Source organism: Hemitrygon akajei, chromosome 2, assembly GCF_048418815.1.
Source record: "Hemitrygon akajei chromosome 2, sHemAka1.3, whole genome shotgun sequence".
NCBI lineage: Eukaryota > Metazoa > Chordata > Chondrichthyes > Myliobatiformes > Dasyatidae > Hemitrygon > Hemitrygon akajei.
Genome location: NC_133125.1, coordinates 141,906,798 through 141,928,036, shown reverse-complemented (window position 1 = coordinate 141,928,036; position 21,239 = coordinate 141,906,798). Strand labels below are relative to the sequence as shown.

Below are 21,239 nucleotides of genomic sequence, written 5' to 3'. Positions count from 1 at the left end.
TAACGAGATGTATTGAAAAACTTTGTTTAGCTTGCCTTCCACACAGATCATTTCACCACATAAGTGCATGAAAGTACTACACAGAAATAAAACGATAACAGGATGCGGAATATAGTGTTACAGTTACAGAGAAAGTGAGGTGCCACTAAGCAACTAAATGCAAGCAAACAATATGGTACAAGCTCATTAGGAGGTCAAGAGTCCCATCTTCTTGTACAAGAGGACTGTTCAATAACCTTACAACAGCAGGGAAAAAAGCTGCCCTTAAATATGGTAGTATGTGCTTTCAGGATTTTGTCTCTTCTGCCTGCTAGGAGGGGGGGAAATTAAAGAGCATGTTAGAGGTGGGAGGGGTCATAGATTATGCTGGCTGCTTTTCTGAGGCAGGCACAGTAAAAATTGGTAATCTTAGGATTACTACTAGTGCCATTTTCCATCAAGCACAACAGAAGGAGGACATGAAAAATGAATGAAACTTTCTACAGATGATGCAGGAAGGAGGATTTTAGATTTCCGAATCATTACGACTATTTCTGGTACAGGTAGGACTGGTACCAATCAATGGTTTGTACCTCATACCATTGGATTAATATCCTTTTTTTTTGTTGGGGCCATTGCAGATGGTTTAAACCAGCCTGACAAGAGAGTGGAAACCTATGGAACGAAGGGAAGAGACAAAAAGCAGGCAAAGTATGTTGGTGAAGTCAAAATCATAGCAACAATAGAATTAGAGGCAAATTAACCGTGTAATATAATTGCCATTATCGAAATGTAGCTGCAGGGTAAGCAAGGTTGGAAGCTGAAAGGTCAAAGATATCTGACATTCAGGAAGGATGGGCAAGAGGAAAAGGAAGTGGGTGGTGTATTTAATAAGGGAGGAGATCAGTACAGTGGCAAGGAATTATCTTAGCCCAGCAGATTATGAGGTAGAATTGGATCAGTTTGAACTGAGCTAAAAACAGTAAAAATTTTGGTGACAATTATTTATAGATCATCAAGTAATAGTTATAAACTATTACTTGATGATCTATGTTGAATTGACTTTATTACTTCCTTCATATACATGAGGAGTAAAAATCTTTGCATTACATTCCCATCTAAATGTGCAATGTGCAATTTATAGTTATTTATAATAAACAGGAAAGTCAATATAACATAGAAATACAGTTGTAAAAAGCTTCAACGGGTATATAAAAAGACGAGGAAGCATAAATGATAGTCTTTGACAAACAACTGAGAAAATTTATAATGGACAATAATAAAATGGCAGAGGAATTAAGTAAATACAGGTCCAAAATTCCAAAATCCCAACTTTAATCAAGCACTGACATCACAAATGGAATATTCCACAAGACACTGGGAAGGTTCCCAGACAATGCGCAGGTCTCTGAGCATCACAGAAGTGACCCAACATATGGAATGAACAGAAGTTAATGAAAAATAGAAAAACACTGCAGAAACTGAAAAATGAAGGTCTCGATAAAATGTTGAAAGAATGCATTTGTCAGTGTTTGAGTAAACATATGCCACTTAACGGTACGATGATCATGAAACAAGAACAATAAACTGAAAATTGAAGTATTTGTGATCACCTGATCCAGTTGCAGAAATTTAGGCAAAGACATGGCATTACACTTCTAAAGACTCAAAACATTCCAAAGATAAAGCATCAGTTAATCATGAAGCAGCAGAGGAATTCATTGATAAATTTGCAAAGATTGTCTCTGATGAAAACTTAACAACAGAACAAGTCTACAAGGCTGATTGGTTTTATACCAATGTAACAGTGGTGAAGAGAATGAATGTTTAGGATGATGGATAGGTTGTCAATCAAGAAAGTGTCAAACCACTTGAGCGTTGATGGAGCTTCACTCATTTATATAGATGATCCAGTTGACCTTCTGGTCAATGGTGACCCTCAGGATGTTGATGTTGGCACCAAGTGTTACCCCTGTAACCCACCTATGGCCTGTACTACAGAGTGTAAAAATTTGGATACAGTCGGCCCTCCTTATCCACAGGGGATTGGTTCCGGGACACCCCCCCCCCCCCCGCGGATACCAAAATTCGCTGATGCTTAAGTCCTTATTTAACATGTATCAATGCGGTGGTCTTTAGGACCCGGCAGAGCTCTGAATCCGCAGTGTTTCTGTTCACGAAAGTAATCACGATCACGACTGAAAATAAGGTGGAAGTAATAAAGTGATCGGAAAGAGGTGAGACGCCATCGGTCATTGGAAAAGCATTAGGCTACAGTCGGTCAACGATCAGAACAATTTTAATGGAGCATGTGAAAGGCCCTGCCCCAATGAAAGCTACAATTATTACTAAGCAACGCAATGGTTAAATTATTGAAATATGTATGTTTCTTAAGTGTTTTATATGCATAGAAAAGTAAAATATGTACTATATACTAAGAAAAACGTTTGACTAACTGACGATAAGTAATACCGGATGTACCTATTCCAACCTCAAATCCGACTTAAAGACGGACTCAGGAATGGAACTCATTCATAACTCAGGGACTGCCTGTACTTTTAAGTCATTTCTAGATTACTTATAATACCTCATACAATGTAAATGCTATGTAAATAGTTGTTATACTGTATTGTTTAGGGAATAATGACAAGAAAAAATATTCTGTACATGCTCAAGCAATGAGTGCTGGAGAGAGAACTTCCGGGTTTTCCCGATCCGCGGTTGGTTGAATCCGCGCATATGGAATCCGTGGATAAGGAGGGCCGACTGTATTATGTCAAAACTTTTATAAATCACTATTCCACCCTTAGGAGGAATACAGTGTGTTCAACACAGTTCCAAAAGTTTGGAGCCACTGACCTGTATGACTCAGTTATAAATGAAATTAGAAAAGCTATTATACAACATTTTATTGCACATCCCTAATTGCCCTTGAGAAACCTTCGTAACTAGCTGTAGACCTACTAGTGAAGGTGCTCCATGATGTTGCTGGGGAGGACACCCAGGGCTTTGACCCAGTGATGGTGAAGGGCCAGTGATGCACTTCCAAGTCAGGATGGCATACAACTTACAGGAGTACCAGCTGTGGATAGTGTCCCCACGTCACGCTGCCTTTATCCACTTTGGTGATAAACTTCACAGGTTAGAAGATTCAGCAGAGCCTTGCTGACAATTGTCGTGTATTGGTAAACAAAGCAGCTACGGCTTGATGGTGGTGGAGGGAATGAAGGTTTGGGGATGTTCTCCTTCCAGCAGAGAAGGTTAAAGGGAACATAGGAGACTGCAGATGCTGGAAGCTAGAGCAACAATCAATGTGCTGCAGGAACTTAGCAGATCATGCATCTGTGGGAGGAAAGAAATTAAAACACAGAACACTGCAGCACAGTATAGGATCTTTGGTCCAAGATGTTGTGCGAACCTCTTAATCAACTCCAAGGTCAATCTAACGCTTCCCTCCCACACGGCCCTCCATTCTCTTTAACCATGTAAATATCAAAAAGTCCCTTAAATATCCCTTATGCATTTCCTTCTACCACCACCCCTGGCAGCATATGCCACACATTGTCTGTATTAAAAAACCTACCTCTGACATCCTCTCTATATATTTTTCTCCAGTCACCTTAAAAGTATGCACTTTCTTATTAGCCATTCGCACCTTGTGAAAACAACACTGACTGTCCACTCCTAGAAAACTCCTTGCTCACCCTCAACCAAGATATAGTCTCTAATCTAGACAATATCCTATTAAAATCTCCTCTGCACTTTCTCTAAAGCTGCCAAATCCTTCTTATAATGAGGCAACCAGAACTGAACACAATACTCCAAGTGTGGTCTAACCAGAGCTTCATAGTTCTGCAACATTATTTTACATCTCTTGAACTCAGTCCCAAAAATAATGAATGCCAGCAAACCACACCTTAACCACCCTATCAACTTGCAACAGCAAATCTGAGGGATCTATGGGTGTGGATCCCAAGGTCCCTCTGTCCTTCCGTACTGTTCAGAGTCCTACCACTTACCCTATATTCTGCCTTCTAAAGTATTTCTTCACACTCTTCCGTACTGAACTCCATCTACTACTCATACTACTCAGTATGTGCGGTTGGGAGACTGTAGGTCTGACACGGTGGTCAGCAGCACAGGAGCGCCGCAGGGGACCGTGCTCTCTCCGGTCCTGTTCACCCTGTACACATCAGACTTCCAATATAACTCGGAGTCCTGCCATGTGCAGAAGTTCGCTGATGACACAGCCATAGTGGGGTGTGTCAGGAATGGACAGGAGGAGGAGTATAGGAAACTGATACAGGACTTTGTGATATGGTGCAACTCAAACTACCTGCGTCTCAATATCACCAAGACCAAGGAGATGGTGGTGGACTTTAGGAGATCTAGGCCTCATATGGAGCCAGTGATCATTAATGGAGAATGTATGGAGCAGGTTAAGACCTACAAGTATCTGGGAGTACAGTTAGACAAGAAGCTAGACTGGACTGCCAACACAGATGCCTTGTGCAGGAAGGCACAGAGTCGACTGTACTTCTTTAGAAGGTTGGCGTCATTCAATGTCTGTAGTGAGATGCTGAAGATGTTCTATAGGTCAGTTGTGGAGAGCGCCCTCTTCTTTGTGGTGGCGTGTTGGGGAGGAAGTATTAAGAAGAGGGACGCCTCACGTCTTAATAAGCTGGTAAGGAAGGCGGGCTCTGTCGTGGGCAAAGTACTGGAGAGTTTAACATCGGTAGCTGAGCGAAGGGTGCTGAGTAGGCTACGGTCAATTATGGAAAACTCTGAACATCCTCTACATAGCACCATCCAGAGACAGAGAAGCAGTTTCAGCGACAGGTTACTATCGATGCAATGCTCCTCAGACAGGATGAAGAGGTCAATACTCCCCAATGCCATTAGGCTTTACAATTCAACCGCCAGGACTTAAGAACTTTTTAAAGGCTATTATTAATGCTTTTTGAGATAGTGATTTAGATGCATATCATTTTTTTTACTGAGTTAAGTATTGTATGTAATTAGTTTTGCTACAACAAGTGAATGGGACATTGGAAAAAAAAAGTTGAATTTCCCCATGGGGATGAATAAAGTATCTATCTATCTATCTATCTAAACACAAGAAAATCTGTAGATGCTAGAAATAAGCAACACATACAAAATGCTGGAGGAACTCAGCAGGCCAGGCAACATCTATGGAAAAGAGTAAACAGTTGACTTTTCGGGCCAAGACCCTACTACTACTTCCCAGCCATCTCTGCATCCTATCAATGACCTGCTGTAACCTACAACAACTTTCTACTATACCACCAACCTGCATCAACAATTTAGGTCAAAATGAAGGGTTTTGGACCGAAAACATCAACAATGATACAGGGTTTTTTTTACCTGAACCACGACAATTGCTTTCTTGCCCCAGATGTTGCATAACTCCCTGAGTTCCTCCAGCACATTGCTTGCTGCTTTAGAAAGTTAAGGAGATCTGATAAGGAGTTCAAGTTTGCAACAAGTTTTTAAAAAGTAGAGGATAAGTCACCTAAAAACACATGGTTTATGATATAATAGCAAAATGGCCAAGGGAATGAATAAGAGAAATATTGTTACACATTGAGTTGTTATCTTGAACACCCTACCTGGAAGAATGGAGAAAGCAGATTCAATGGTAAAATTCAAACACACTTGGAACTCTAAGAAAAAATGTACGCTATGGGAAAGTACCAGAAAATTTGGGCTCAATAGATAATTTGTTCAAGGGACTAACAGGCACAACAGGCGGAATTGTCTACTGCTGTGCTTTTTAACTCTATTTATTGGAAAAATGAATGACATGGAACTGTATCAGTGCCAGACTAATCCAACAGTACTCCGGTTGCCTCACCTTGACCACTCCATCATAACCAGGGATGGTGTTGACTTTTGCGTTCTTGGCTATTAACTTGCTTTCTATCTTGTCACCCATGGCTTGGATAGCATGCATGTCAGGTCCAATGAATGTGACGCCTTCAGCAGCCTGCAGAGATAATGAAGATCAAAGATTTACTTTAGCAGTGATGTTCCTTTACATAGTTTGATAAGTGTAAAGCCCTCCAGATCACCACCAAAGTACACAATCCCTTAACCCATGTTAACCCATGTCTTCTACTGAAATAACTATATACAAACAAATCTGAAAAGCTTGCAATTATGTGTTCAACATTCACTTTCTTACCTTTTAGTTCTGGCACAAGCATTGAGCATAAAGCAGCACATTTCAAAATTTTGCAAAGCTGCCCTCTGTCAAAACAATTGAGCTGGCACTAAACTGGCTGGTGAGAGATGTTCCCAAAGGTGATGATGCCGCAAAGTAACAAAGAGCACAAAATCTTTGAAAACTCAACCAGCTCTGACAGGAACGGCCTTTACTCCAAATACATCACAGTAACATAATGCTGCAAAAATACCGTGAGGATTAAACATAATGGGCTCCGCACAAGCAGTGAAAGTAAAGAGGAATGAGCCAAGGTACAAGTGCCATCAGTCCCAAAATAAAATCCCAATACTTCAAGTTTATTGTCATTCAACCATACACATGTACACAGCTAAACAAAACAACATTCCTCTGTGAGTAAGGCTACGTCCACACTAGACCGGATAATTTTGAAAACACCAGTTTCCCGTAAAAACGATAGGTGTCCACACTATGCGTTTTTAAAAATATCTCTATCCACATTGAAACGGAGATTTCGGCAAATCTCCTCCTCCTGCGCATGCGCAGGACACATCTACCGAAAACAAGCGACATGTTTGGTGTCAAATCTCGCCGTAAAAGTGCGCGTTTGTGTAGTTACAGACTAGAAAAACTTAAAATGACGGACAGCTGATGGCTTTCGCGCAGGAGAACTTAAAAGCAAAAAAAAACAAATACTAGAGCATAAGGAGGCAACTGACAGGGAGTTCACGTACAGATTGACCCGGCTGACGATGAACATTGAAAAACTGACTAATTCTGTTGCGTTAATAAAGCACCTTGTTAAATGTATAAAACATGTCTGCATCAGTGTTATCTTGTATTTCCATGGTTTACATTAGGCTGTTACACATCTATTGTCAGAGAAGTACTTGCATAAATAGGTAAACCACCTTCATACAAGCAAGGACAGAAAACAGGGCAAAGTGAGTATACTTATTTATTCAGTAAGTTATGGGTCGAAGTATTTGGTGAGTACATTTCTAACTCTGCTGGCGTCAGTTTCGCTGGCGTCAGTTTCGCTGCCGTCTGTTCTGAAATTGTTAGGTTGCGTTCAAGAAAACAATGCAATAGCGCGCTGCCGTCTGACAGCGTTTTCAGATTTCTCCGGTTACCCCATCCACACTGATCCGGCCAATCTGGCGTTTTCAAAGATACACACTTTGGAGAGCGTTTCTGAAAAGCTCCACTTTTGGGGGACAAAAACGCTGTTTTAGTATGGACAAAGGGTAAAAACGAAGAGAAAAAGCTTTGGTTATGGATTTATTCGGTGTAGTGTGGTCGTAGCCTAAGGTGAGCAAAACAAAGTATATTTATCACGTACAATACATAACAGTATTAACACAATATTAATAGATAATTTTAAAAATCTGTAGATTTACTGTGCAAGTTGATACAGCACCATGCTGGTGTTCCAGTGAAAGATCTAATGACCGGTATAAACTCTTGAGTTCTCCAGGATATAAAAGTTTTCAGAAAGTTTAAAGTTAAAATGTGTAATTTATAGCAAGTCAGACAGAAGGTGGGTGGTGGGAGTGGGGACGGTGGGAGGTGGGAATGCAATATACAAACAAGAACACCCTTTTTGGCAATGAATAAGCAATTACACCTACAATATGTTGGAGCACCGTCAACAATTTGCATAAATACATCAATTTCTCTGATATTGTGTACTGAAAGTTGTGACAGAGAACAGCAATGCTCAAATGTTACAGTGGTTTACACGCTTATTCAAATTTGGTTGGGAAAACTTTAAAGCAATGTTAAGTTAAATGAACAAGACAATAACAGTTCACCCTCTTTGAAAGTTATTACAACTGAGTGATCCAAAATAAATTCTCAGATGGCTTGAGACTTTATAAATGTAGCACACTCACAAGGATCGGATGACTTTCGACTAGAGCTCTCAGCAACTGGGGATTTCTTCTCATTTTTGGCTCTGCTGAAGATTTATCAACAGGGATTGATTGGTATGAATATTCATCAACACGATTATCACTGCATCATGCAAATCCAGAATCACAGAGTGGCTACAGCACAGAGGGAGTTCATTCTAACTGTTGAGTCAATACTAGCTCTGCGCAAGAGCAATTCCGAAGCAGAATCAGATTTATTATCACTGACATATGATGTGAAATGTGACAGTAATACAATGCAAAGATATAAAAAAAATCAATCAATTACAAAAGTAAGTACCGTAAATAGTGCAAAAACAAAAATAAAAACAAGGACAATTAAAAATCCGATGGTGGTGGGAAGGAAGATATTTCTGAATTATGGAGTATGTGTCTGCAGGCTGCTCTACCTCTTCCCTGATGGTAGTAACAAGAAGAGTGTATGTTCTGAATGCTGATGGTCCTTGATGATAGATGCTGCTTTTCTGTAACAACACACCATGTAGATATGCTCAATAGTGGGGAGGGCTTTACCTGTGATGGACTGAGCTGTATCCACTACTCTTTGAAGGATTTTCTATTCGAGGGCATTGCCATTTCCATAACAGGCTGTGATGCTTTCTTGACATCAAAATATAACCCTCTTTTCTACTTTATCGAACATCTAGAGCTAGGTTGATATGATTTGCAATAATATGTGGCCTTCAATCAACCCATTCTTATTCAGGTGACCAATCATATCTGTGATTATTGGTTTGAGAACTGTCCTCACCAAATTTCAAATAATTAGTCTGCAGTTGTGCAGTTTATCCATTTTCCTTTTTTACTGAGTAATTTCCCAATCCTCACACACCAAACCGGAATTTTTAGATTTGAGCAAGGCCTCTAAAACTGCTGAGGCATCCCAAATGGAATAAGTGATTTATCCATTTGAAATGCAGTTCACCTTTCTTGTGCCTCCTCTTTTTCAATTTTAGCCCATCGAGAATCTTAACACCTTCCATCTTCACTAAGCTTTTTGCTTCTTGTTGACAACTGATGTTCCACACTAAATCCTCTGCTTCCAGGAATTTTTTTTTAGTACCTAATCCAATCCACTCTCATCGTACGCTATAATCTCCATACACCTACACAATTTTTCTGAATTCCCACTTACGACTTTACCCAGTATTTTTCATTTCCTTTTTAATGTCCCATCCGAACCTCCCGTAATCAATCTGGTTCTTACTTGCATTAACAATGTTATGTTCTCTTTATTTTCTGCTGTGTTTTACTCTCATTATTTTTTCAGGTCACCTGTGAGCACTAGCTTTGACTTGCTCAAAATCTTTTAAACAAGAATTTGCCTAGACCTTGAATGAAATACTCCATTTTAAAATACAAAAGCACAGGAGATTCTGCAGATGCTGGAAATCTTGAGGAAAATACACAAAGTGCTGGAGGAACTCAGCAGGTCAGCTGTCATTTCAGGTCAAGACCCTTCATCAGGATTCCTTTAATATTATCATTTTAAAGGCCTCCTGTTGTAGATTTATCTGCCAAACTTCAGTTCCAATATACCCAGACTGATCTGCCCCTTCCATTAAAATCGACTTCCTTACATCTGTTATGTTGACATTACATCAGGGATTCCCAACCTGGGGTCCATGGACCTCTTAGTTAATGGTAGGGGTCCATGGCTTAAAAAAGGTTGGGAACCACTGCCTTAGAATGATCTATAGGTTTAGCCAATTGCACAATCTATTACTTTTTTAAAAATCCAATAGAGGAACTCCACAAATGCTGCTCAATTCACTGAGTTCCTCCAGCAGATTTATTGTTACTGCAGATTTCAACAGCTGGAGCCGCTTGTATCCATCATCTGGCTCCATCTTCACCCATTTCTGTCTCTCATCTATCACTACCCATCACCTGCCAGCAGCTGTCTCTCAACTCCTCCCCTCACCCTCAGCTCCAACTGCTCCCCATCTCCCTCCTCACTTGGTTCCACCAACCTACCTGGCTCCACAACTCTTTCTCACCACTATGTTCTCAGTCTTGATGCTGACTCTCAGACCAAAACAGCAACCATCCCTTTCCCTCCACACATGCTGCCTGAGTTCCTCCAGCCGTTCATTTTTCACCCATCTTCTAATTTGGCTCATCATATAACTGTTATTTAATAATTACCTCAGAGTAGTTTGGGACACTTCAGTAATTTGAAATGGATATTAATGCAGCACTCAATTTGCACATGGCAAGCTCTTAAGCAACTCCCTCCATAATATTCTCTTTGAAGCAAATAACTTGAATTAAAGAAAAGGAAACCTGCTGGGTGGTTCTTACAAGACAAAAATATCCTGGTTGAAGTGGGGCTGGAGGTGTTTGGGGATGGGAGTGGAGATCAGAAACAGCTCAATATTCTTTCCTCAAACACTGCCCTTTCTTCAGGGGTGGGGACAGGTTGAAGGCAAAGAACTGGAGGAGATGAAAAGAGTTTTACAAAAAATACAAAAGCTCTCTCTGCTCCCTTGGTGGTGATGTTGCTTGGGGTATGCTTGGAGCAATACATTTGATTTGCTTGGTAAACAGGAGAAAACAGGAACAGCTCTTTTCAGCTGCAAATTTTATTGCTGGCATTTTTGAAACAGAATGGTTTCTTTAAAGCGGCTAAGGATTGCGCAAGTAAATGTTAATGTCAACAATTCTACATCACTGACAGCACAATGGAAGAGGAATGCAGGTGTTTAGTACAGAGCCACCCCCCTCCCTTTCTCTCTGGAATCAATTAGGACTATAGGAAATGGATATAGGTGCTAATTACAAGAAGATAAAGTCAAACATCATGTATAAACAAAAGAAACTGCAGCAATGAGGTAATCCTCCAAAAGCTCATTGACATTTGTGGCTTGAACAGAAAACAGGGAGTTTTTTTCTGGAATTTTCTGTAGCAGCAGTCATCAATAGTCGGCATAGTGGTGACTTAGCTGCCACTAGCTGCTGAAATACTCAGATTCAGATTTATTGTCACTAACATAAGTTGTGAAAGTTGTTTTGTGGCAGCAGTAGACTGCAGGCATAACATCTTACTATGAATTTCAACAAAGATAAATAAGTGCGACTGAGGAATAATGAGGTAATGTTCATGGTTCATTCAGAAATCTAATGGTGACGGGGAAGAAGTTGTTCGAAAACACTGAGTGTGTGTCCGATACCTCCTCCCTGGTAGTAATGAAAAGAGGCCATGGTGAGGGTCCTTCATGACGGTTGCCCCCTTCCTGAAGCAGCACCTTTGAAGGATGTCCTTGATGGTGGGGAGGCTTGAGCCTGTTATACAATCCTTTGAAGCCTCTTAACATCCTGTGCATTGGTGCCTTCACCATTGTTGCAGACAAGTACACATCTGTAGAAATTTGCACGAGTCTCTAATGACACAGCAATTCTCTTCAAGTTCCTAATAAGGTAGAGTGGCTGGCATGCCTTTGTCATGATTGACAAGGACCAGTACTCACTGGAATTTAGAAGAATACGGGGGTTGGAGGGGATCTCATTGAAACCCACTGAATTTTGAAAGGATTAGACAGGGTGGATGTGGAGAGGATGTTTCCTCTGGTGGGGGTATCCAGAACTAGAGGGCACAGCCTCAAAACTGAGGTGCGACCTTTTATAACAGAGGTAAGGAGGAACTTTTTTAGCCAGAGAGTAGTAAATCTTTGGAATGCTCTGCCACAGACTGCGGTGGAGGCCGTCCTTGCCTATATTTAAGGCAGAAGTTGATCGTTTTCTAATTGGTCAGGCCATCAAAGGATATGGCAAGAAGGCAGATGTATGGGGTTGAGTGGGATCTGGGATCAGCCGTGATGATATGGTGGAGCAGACTCGATGGCCTGAATGGCGTAATTCTGCTCCTATGTCGTATGGTCTAATATGTTGTGCCCAGGATAGATCTTCTGAGATGTTGACTCCCAGGAACTTGAAGCTATTCACTCTTTCCACCACTGACCCTCAATGAGGACTGGTGTGTGTGCTCCCAACTTCCCCTCCCTGAAGTCCACAATCAATTCCTTGGTCTTACTGACACTGAATTGTTGCAACACCATTCAACTAGCGACCTATTTAGTTTCCGTATACCTCATCACCATCCAAGATTCTGCCAATATCAGTGCATTTATAGATGGTGTTTGAGTTGTGCCTTGCCACACAGCTTCACTGTACAATGCAGAAACGCACAGCTAACTGTTGTAGTTCATCCTCAATTGTTTGATTACAAAGGAATCTGTGATCAAAAGGCTGTTACACATTGCACTGAAAGGCCATCAACTAAGGCTACATCCACACTACGCCAGATAAATCTGTAACTGAAGCTTTTTCTCTTCGTTTTTACCCCCCGTCCACACTAGCTGGTAAGGAAGGCGGGCTCTGTCGTGGGCAAAGTACTGGAGAGTTTAACATCGGTAGCTGAGCGAAGGGCGCTGAGTAGGCTACGGTCAATTATGGATAACTCTGAACATCCTCTACATAGCACCATCCAGAGACAGAGAAGCAGTTTCAGCGACAGGTTACTATCGATGCAATGCTCCTCAGACAGGATGAAGAGGTCAATACTCCCCAATGCCATTAGGCTTTACAATTCTACCGCCAGGACTTAAGAACTTTTTAAAAACTATTATTAATGCTTTTTGAGATAGTGATTTAGATGCATATCATATTTTTTTACTGAGTTAAGTATTGTATGTAATTAGTTTTGCTACAACAAGTGTATGGGACATTGGAAAAAAAGTTGAATTTCCCCATGGGGATGAATAAAGTATCTATCTATCTATCTCTAAAATGGCGTTTTCGTCCCCCGAAACTGGAGCTTTTCAGAAATGCTCTCCAGGGTGTGTAATTTTGAAAAAGCCGCTTGGCCGGACCAGTGTGGACGGGGTAACCGGAGAAATTTAAAAACGCTGTCATGACGTGCCGGAACAGATGGTGACGGCAGTGCGCCACTTCATTGTTTTCTTGAACGCAACCTAACAATTTCAGAACAGAGGGCAACAAGACTGAAGCCAGGAGAGTTAGAAATGTACTCAATAAATACTTCGACCCATAACTTATTGAATAAATAAGTATATTCACTTTGCCCTGTTTTCTGTCCTTGGTCGTATGAAGGTGGATTTACCTATTTATGCAAGAACTTCTCTGACAATAAATGTGTAACAGCCTGATGTAACATTGTATGGAAATACAAGATAATACTGATGCAGACATATTTTATACATTTAACAAGGAGCTTTATTAATGCAACAGAGTTCGTCAGTTTTTCAATGTTCATCGTCAGCCGAGTCATACTATCCATGAACTCCGTCGGTTGCCTCCATCTCCAGCTCTGTATCATTTTCACCAATCACCTTTCCAGCTCTTAGCTTCATCCCACCCCCTCCAATCTTCTCCTATCATTTCGCATTTCCCCCTCCCCCCACTACTTTCAAATCTCTTAGTATCTTTCCTTTCAGTTAGTCCTGACGAAGGGTCTTGGCCCGAAACATTGACAGTACTTCTCCTTATAGATGCTGCCTGGCCTGCTGTGTTCCACCAGCATTTTGTGTGTATTGCACCAGTACTTGTTTTGATTTACTTTTCAGTCCTCCTGCACGAGAGCCAACAGCTGTCTGTCGTTTAAGTTTTTCTATTCTGTAACTGGACAAACGCGCAGCAAGTCTTTCACGGCAAGATTCGACACCAAACATGTCGCTTGTTTTCGGTAGACATGTCCTGCACATGCGCAGTAGGAGGAGATTCATTTTAATGTGGACGGAGATATTTTTTAAAACGCGTAGTGTGGACACCTATCGTTTTTATGCAAAATTGGCGTTTTCAAAATTATCCGGCCTAGTGTGGACATAGCCTAAGTATCAGACCATAGCTCATGCTCCAACTATCCTGTTTGCTGGAGGCACAAGGGACTGCTGATGCTGGAATCGAGACCACAAACAATCTGATGCATGATTGTGTGTGTGTGTGTTGGGGTGGGGTGGGGGGTGGGGGAGAAGAGAAAATGTCCAGGGTGGGTGGGATAATGAGGCATTAAGTATTGTAGACAGAATCGACGGAGGAGAGGCTGCTGTCTGTGATGTGCTGAGCTGTGCTCACAACGCTCCGCAGTTTTGTGCACTGTAATGTGACAACTGAGGGGCTAATCTTTGTTAGGGAACGTAAGCAATCTTCATTCAATTTCCAAGAAGGTACAACTTGTATGGTGCTAATCAAAATGCACACTGGAATCTATCACTAGTCAACATGCAAAATATTATTTCTCTTTGCATATACTGCATGTGTAATTAATTCACCTGATTTGTTTTCTGTGAAATAATTTCTTTTTAACAACAAAGACAACAGTTGCTCACATTACTTCATGTGTAAAATTAAACAAAACAATTCACTCTGACATTTTTGGGAATGAAATCTTCCAATAGTCTAAACTCAGGGGTGTCAAACCTATGGCACACGTGCCCAAAATAGTATGTGAAAATTTTTTACTGGCACACAACACACACCACCACCCCTCAACTCATTCAACCATGCCCATAATAAAAAGGCAGATAATCTTCATCTTTACTGCCAAATAAATGATTTTTTACAACCCGAGAGAGGCAAAATGTTATTACAGGAAATGTTTCAGGCCAGCTTGGTGTCAGCTAAATGTTTGCAAGTGCACAAGACATTGGATGACCCATTTTTAAAAGCTTTCAAATCTGGTGGGTGCACATCAGTCTTTGGATAGTAATCAGCTGGACTAATTGGCATTGGCTTTGCTCTGCTTATGTTTTTCCCTCTGTTGTTTGTGAGTGAACACGGGATATTTATGATAAATACAGTATTTTATAATAAATAATTTGACAATGAATACTTATTTTTCAATTTTAAAAAAAGAATAATATTAATAATTTTAACAGGCTTTCTAAATTGCTTCATATATTTCATTCTGTCCTTGTTATACTTTTATTATGAGTAAAAAATGAATACATGTAAATAAACAACAGAATTCATCCTCTTTTCTTAAAGTATGCATAATTATTGTTAATCAATGATAACCTCTGTTCAAAATTACCATTACACATGACAGAATTTATTTGGAAGATCATCACCAATTTGGGCACACACTCTCAAAACGATTCGCCATCCCCGGTCTAACTCATTGAATGAATGTGAAAACATTATTGTAAATGTTAACAATACACAACTTTGACAAAGCTCATCTCTATGCTTGAGGTGAATGAACACCATTTTTTCTGGATTTTTTTGTATACTGGGACTCAAGCCCATCATAACTGCTTTACGTCTCCTATGGACAGCAATGTCCAACCACTAATTGGGCTACACTCTACTTGGTGCCCAATGGTTGTGGATTCAAGTGTCACTCCAAAGAAGCAGTGCTGGTCTATCAAAAGTAGCCTTTCAAATGAGGTGTTAAAGCCCAGGCCCCACCTCTCCAATGGTAGAAGCAAAAGAACCATGGTATTTTATTTTGAAGCTGAATGGAAGGATTTATTCCAGCTTCCTAGCCACTATTCTTCCCTCAACCAATACTCCCCAAGATCATCATTACATCACTGTTAGTGGGAGGTCACTGGATGCAAATTGAATGTGTTTCCTACATTACCAGAATAGTACACTTCAAACAAATTCAATTGCTGTAAAGGACTGCAGAAAACCCCGAAATTGTGTAAAGTGCTTTGGAAACGCAAGCCTATCCTTTAGTTTAGGAAGTCTAGAGTATTTATTTAAATTCAAACATAATGACCAGGCCAGTTTCTGGGAGCTTGCTGTGTACTCGTTAGCAGCACAATTGTTGCATTAAAGTGCAGGAAATATTGCAAAAGCAATTCATTGGTTTGGACAACCTGATAGCACAAAAAGTCACTTGTTCATGTAAATTCTTCTTTCAAAATGGTTTGTTTTATGCATTTGATGAAATTTGTGTCTGGTTGGCAATACAATTAAACACACTACCTCGCATACAGGGAAGCTTCCCATCCATCTATCTGATGAACCTATGTCACATTGCCTGTGAGAATAGGATTAAGGAGAGTAACAAGCTCTGCTAGTGAAAAGGGTAGGAGACCAACTGCAATGCGAAGTTTGATACAAAACAGGTACCTCTCATTTTGCTCAGTAGTTTCCAGCCCGACGGCATCAATATCGATTTCTCTAACATCCAGTAACCATACCCCCTGATGGCTCCTGATTTTCCCATATTCCTCTGACCCCTTCTCTTTCCCTTCCCAACTTCATGACTCGCCCATCACTCATACCATCATCCCTTAGGTTCCCCAGCTTCTCTTTATTCTATATTCCACTGTCCTCTCCTATCAGATTTTATATTTTCAGCCCTTTGCCTCTTCCACTTATCACCTCCCAGCTTCTCACATTATTCCCACTTCCCATCTTCCTCCTTTCACCATCCCTCTCCCACCAACCCATGCTTTTATTTTGGCTTCTGCGTCCTTCTGTCCAGTCCTCAGTCCTGATGAAGGGATTTGGCTCAAAACATCGACTGTTCATTTCCCTCCATAGATGTTGCCTGACCTGCTGAGTTCCTCAAGCACTCTAATCTCAAGAACAACTACATCTCTTCAACCAATCAGCTCTTGAAACAACCAGCAAACCCCACTATCACTACAGTTTAGCAACATTATGACCATTTTCATCACTTGGCATGAAAATGGACTTAGTCTTCCAGTGGCCACCCATTTCAATTCTACTTCTCATTCCCATTCTGACATATCAATCCATGGCATCCTCTAGTGACACGATGAGGACACATTCCTGTTGGAGGAGCAACAACTTACATTCACCATTCCCCCATTCTCGTTCCCTCTCTCACTTTATCTCCAGACATGCCCATCACCTTTCTCTAGTGCTCCTCTCCTTTCTCTTTCTTCCATGGTCTTCTACCCTTTCCTGTCAGATTCCTCCTTCTCCAGCCCTTTAACTAATTCCACCAATCAACTTCCCAGCTCTTTATTTCACCTATCACCTACCACCTGTACTACATCCTCCCTTCCCTCACCTTCTTGCTCTGACTTCTCATCCTTTTTACCAGTTCTGATGAAGGGTCTTGACCTGAAACACTGACTGTTCACTCTATTCCACTGATGCTCCCTGGCCTCCTTAGTTCCTCCAGCATTTTGTGTGTATTGCTTAGTTTTCCAGCATCTCGTCTTTGGTCTTTCTTTGTTCTAGCTGTGTCCTTCTTATAACAATTGTGTACAAGTTATATTTTTATTGTGAATGCTGCTTACCTGATGCTATGTACCTGCAAGGCTGCTGCAAGTAAGGTCTGTACCTGTATATGCAAGCACTTTTACTTTGAAAACCTGACATTGACAAATGTGTAAGTTCAACAACCCAGTGCAATTGTGCCAATTTTAACCAGTGTTCTTACAATTTCTGAATGGGACCACTGTTTTGGTAATGATGAGAAAATTCCAGGCAGCTTTGTGCTCAAAAACAATAGCCAATAGATTAACTACTTATTGTTTTAATGCTTGAACAGTTACAGTGCCTATAAAGAAATATTTACACCCCCCCCCCCCGCCGCACCCCCCAGGAAGTTTTCATGTTTTATAGTTTTACAACATTCAATCAGAGTGGATTTAATTTGGTTTTTTCACAATGATCAACAGAAAAGTCTCTTTCATGTCAAATTGTAAACAAATTTCTACAAATTGGTCTAAATGTATTACAATTATTAAGCACAAAATAATTGTTTGTGTAAGTATTTACCCCCTTCAAGTCAGTATTTAGTAAATGCACCTTCGTTAGTAAGTACAGCCTTGAGTCTGTGTGGATAGGTCTCTATCAGCTTTGCACATCTGGACACCAAGTTTTCCTCATTCTTCTTTACAAAGCTGCTCAAGTTCTGTCAGATTGCATGGGGATCATAATTAAACAGCCCTTTTTAAGCCCAGCCATTAATTCCCAACTAGTTTGACATCTGGACTTTGACTTGGCTGCTACAGGAAATTAACTTTGTTGTTTTTAAGCTATTGCTGTGTAGCTTTGGTTTTTATGCTTGGGGCCATTGTCTTGTTGGAAAACAAATCTTCTCCCAAGTCACAGTTCTCTTGCAGACTACATTCGGTTTTCCTCCAGTATTTCCCTGTATTTTGCTGCATTCATTTTACCCTCCACCTTCACAAGCCTTCCAGGGCCTGCTGCAGTGAAGCATCCCCACAGCATGATGCAGTCTGGTACCACCATGCTTCAAGTAGGGATGGTGTATTTCTGATGATGTGCAGTGTTTGGATTACACCAAACATAGCGTTTAGTCTGATGGCCAAAATGCTCAATTTTGGTTTCATCAGACCTTAGAACCTTCTTCCAGCTGACTTCAGAGTCTCCAACATGCCTTCTGTTAAACTCTAGCTGAGATTTCATATAAATTTTTCTTTCAACAGTGGCTTTCTGGTTGCCACTCTCCCATACAGCCCCGACTGGTGAAGCACCCAGGCAACACTTGTTGTTTGCACAATCTCTCCCATCTCAGCCACAGAAGCTTGTAACTCCTTCAAAATTGTCATAGGTCTCTTGGTGGGCTCCCTCACTTGTCCCCTTCTTGCACAGTCACTCAGATTTTGAGGCCGGCCTGCTCGAGCCCGATTTACAGCCGTGACCTATTCTTTCCATTTCTTGATGAAAGAGATATTCAGTAACTTGGAAATTCTTTTGTGTCCATCTTCTGACTTGTGCTTTTCAATAACCTTTTCACAGAGTTGCTTGGAGTGTTCTTTTGCCTTCATGGTGTAGATTTTGCCAGGAAACTGACTCACCAGCAGCTGGACCTTCCAGATACCTGTGAATTCTAACTGCAATTAATTGAAATACCTTGATCATTTAACTAATATCAGGTGATATCCATTTAATTAATTATGTGATTTCTAAAACTAATTGGCCGCACCAGTGATGATTTGGTATGTTATATTAAAGATAGGCAAATAGGGTCTCAGCCTGAAACGTCAACTGTATAACTCTTTTCCATAGATGCTACCTGGCCTGCTCAGTTCCTCCAGTATTTTGTGTGTGTTACTTATGTGATTAATTATTTTGTGTTTTATTTTTGTAATTAATTTAGATCACTTTATAAAGATCTGTTTTCGCTTTGACACGAGTCTTTTTCTGTTGATCAGTGTCCAAAAAAAGGCCAAATTAAATCCACCGTGATTCAATGTTGTAAAACAAGAAAACTTGAAAACTTCCAAGGGGATGAATACTTTTTATTGGCATGGTGTACCTATACAACCAGCCAACAACAACAAGGTCCAAGAAATGAATTATTTGTTAATCCCATCCACAACACCAGCTTGCCTCTTACATAATATTTCCACGCACAATTCAGGTCTCAGTAATACAAAAAAAATAGAGGCACTGGAGAAGATGTAGAACATCTTAAATGGGACAGCTGTCAGGTATGACTGAATACGGGTGCAATTCTTTCTTTGAGAAATAGTGCTGGGGGCATTAGGAAAGTGGCCACCAAATTATAAAGGTTGAGCACAGGTTGAGCAAGGGGATGTATTAATTTACTGGATAGATGAAAATTAAAGGCCGTAAATATAAATAAAACTAATTCTGACATCATCTCCTTACACCAGAAGAGTGGGAAGAATATGGAACTAGCTTCTACAGGGATAGTTTGAACAGGGATCTTGGGAAGAATCTGGATTAACACAAGGGAGAAATAAGGGAAGGAGACAGTGATAGGAGGAGATGGGGAAAAAAATGGCAGGATGGGTTCACATAAAGCATACTTATCAGTGCAGAGTTCTGACCTAAAGCAGACCATTCATTTGCTTGCACGAATGCTGCATTCCTCCAGCAGTTTGTGTTTTCAGCTGAATGGCCTGGCTTTTGTTTTGCAGCTTATTGCTTTAGTTATATTTTCAGGGCTATTACTCAACTGTAAGTTTTCAAATCCTGATTTCCTGATTTGCAAAAACACGTCAAATTAACTCAGAAAATCAAAACACTTACAATCTAGATCATGTTTTAAGTAAGAATGAGAGCAGTCTCATTCCCTCAGCACAATCATAACAAAACATAGTTGGTATAAATTTTACTTTTGTTATTCAGCCCAACACTTAAAATGTTCCTTGTAAAATTATAATAGTTACTTTGAATGTTTTATATTTAAATCACAGAGAGAAACATCCTAGAAGCTGATTAGCAATTTATTTTAATTTTTTATGGCATCACGTATCAACTTTATTCGCCATATACACTTACATGTATTAGGGATTTGCAGAGGTGTGTTGGCGCAACATGCAAAAAAAACAACACTCAACAATAATAAAGATTTTATAAAAATAAAAATAATGTTAGAAGTCAAAGTACAGATATAGAATGAAATGTGAATAAACGCATAAATACCAGCATGTGTTTACAATGAAAGCAGCATTATAAAAAGTAATTTAAGTGGTATGCACGATGCCTTGCTTTATTTGTCATGTGGCAGAGAAACAGAGCATCCTGCCATTCCAAGTCTTGAAACTTCAGGCAAAACTGTTAAATTATATAGCCAAGTGAAGGATCTTTCATATACTTGTTGGAGTTCAGGTAGGAAGTTCATCAAGTTGTAACTCACAATGACCGTTAGCAAATCTGCAACCTAACATCAAGAAATGATCTGGAAGTCATATTAAAACTAGATGCCTTTTGCAATATGAATACTGTATTTAATATACAAATTCCACTAGGAAATCAAATATTTTGCATTTGATGGATATTTGATGTACTGTTCTATGTTCTAACCTCACTCCTTCTGAACACACTGCTCATCACTCACTCCGCACTAATCTTAACCTCACCATCAAACCCGCATATAAAGGGAGTGCTGCAGTAGTCTGGCAGGCTGACTTCTACCTTGCTGGAGCCAGGCAACAACTCTCAGACACCTCCTCTTACTTACCCCTTGAACAGGATCCCACTAAGGAGCACCAGACCATTGTTTTCCACACCTTAATAACTCTGGAGATCTCCCATACACTGCCATCAAGCTCACAGTTCCCTTACCCCATACCTTCCAATTCCACCTCTTACCCAACATACATAAACCTGCCTGTCCAGTACACCCATTGTTTCTGCTGGCTCCTGCCCCACCAAACTCAAAACTGCATGCC

The 21,239-nt window shown here is 40.4% G+C and overlaps 1 protein-coding gene across 1 annotated transcript in view; it reads right to left on the bottom strand.

Moving 5' to 3' along the window:
• The window catches only part of pcca (propionyl-CoA carboxylase subunit alpha), a 458,281-nt gene that overhangs the window by 268,802 nt on the left and 168,240 nt on the right, over positions 1-21,239 (bottom strand). Inside the window, exon 7 of the mRNA XM_073028749.1 lies at positions 5,855-5,986. Coding sequence (XP_072884850.1) covers positions 5,855-5,986 — 132 coding nt within the window. The remainder of the gene's footprint in view (positions 1-5,854; positions 5,987-21,239) is intronic.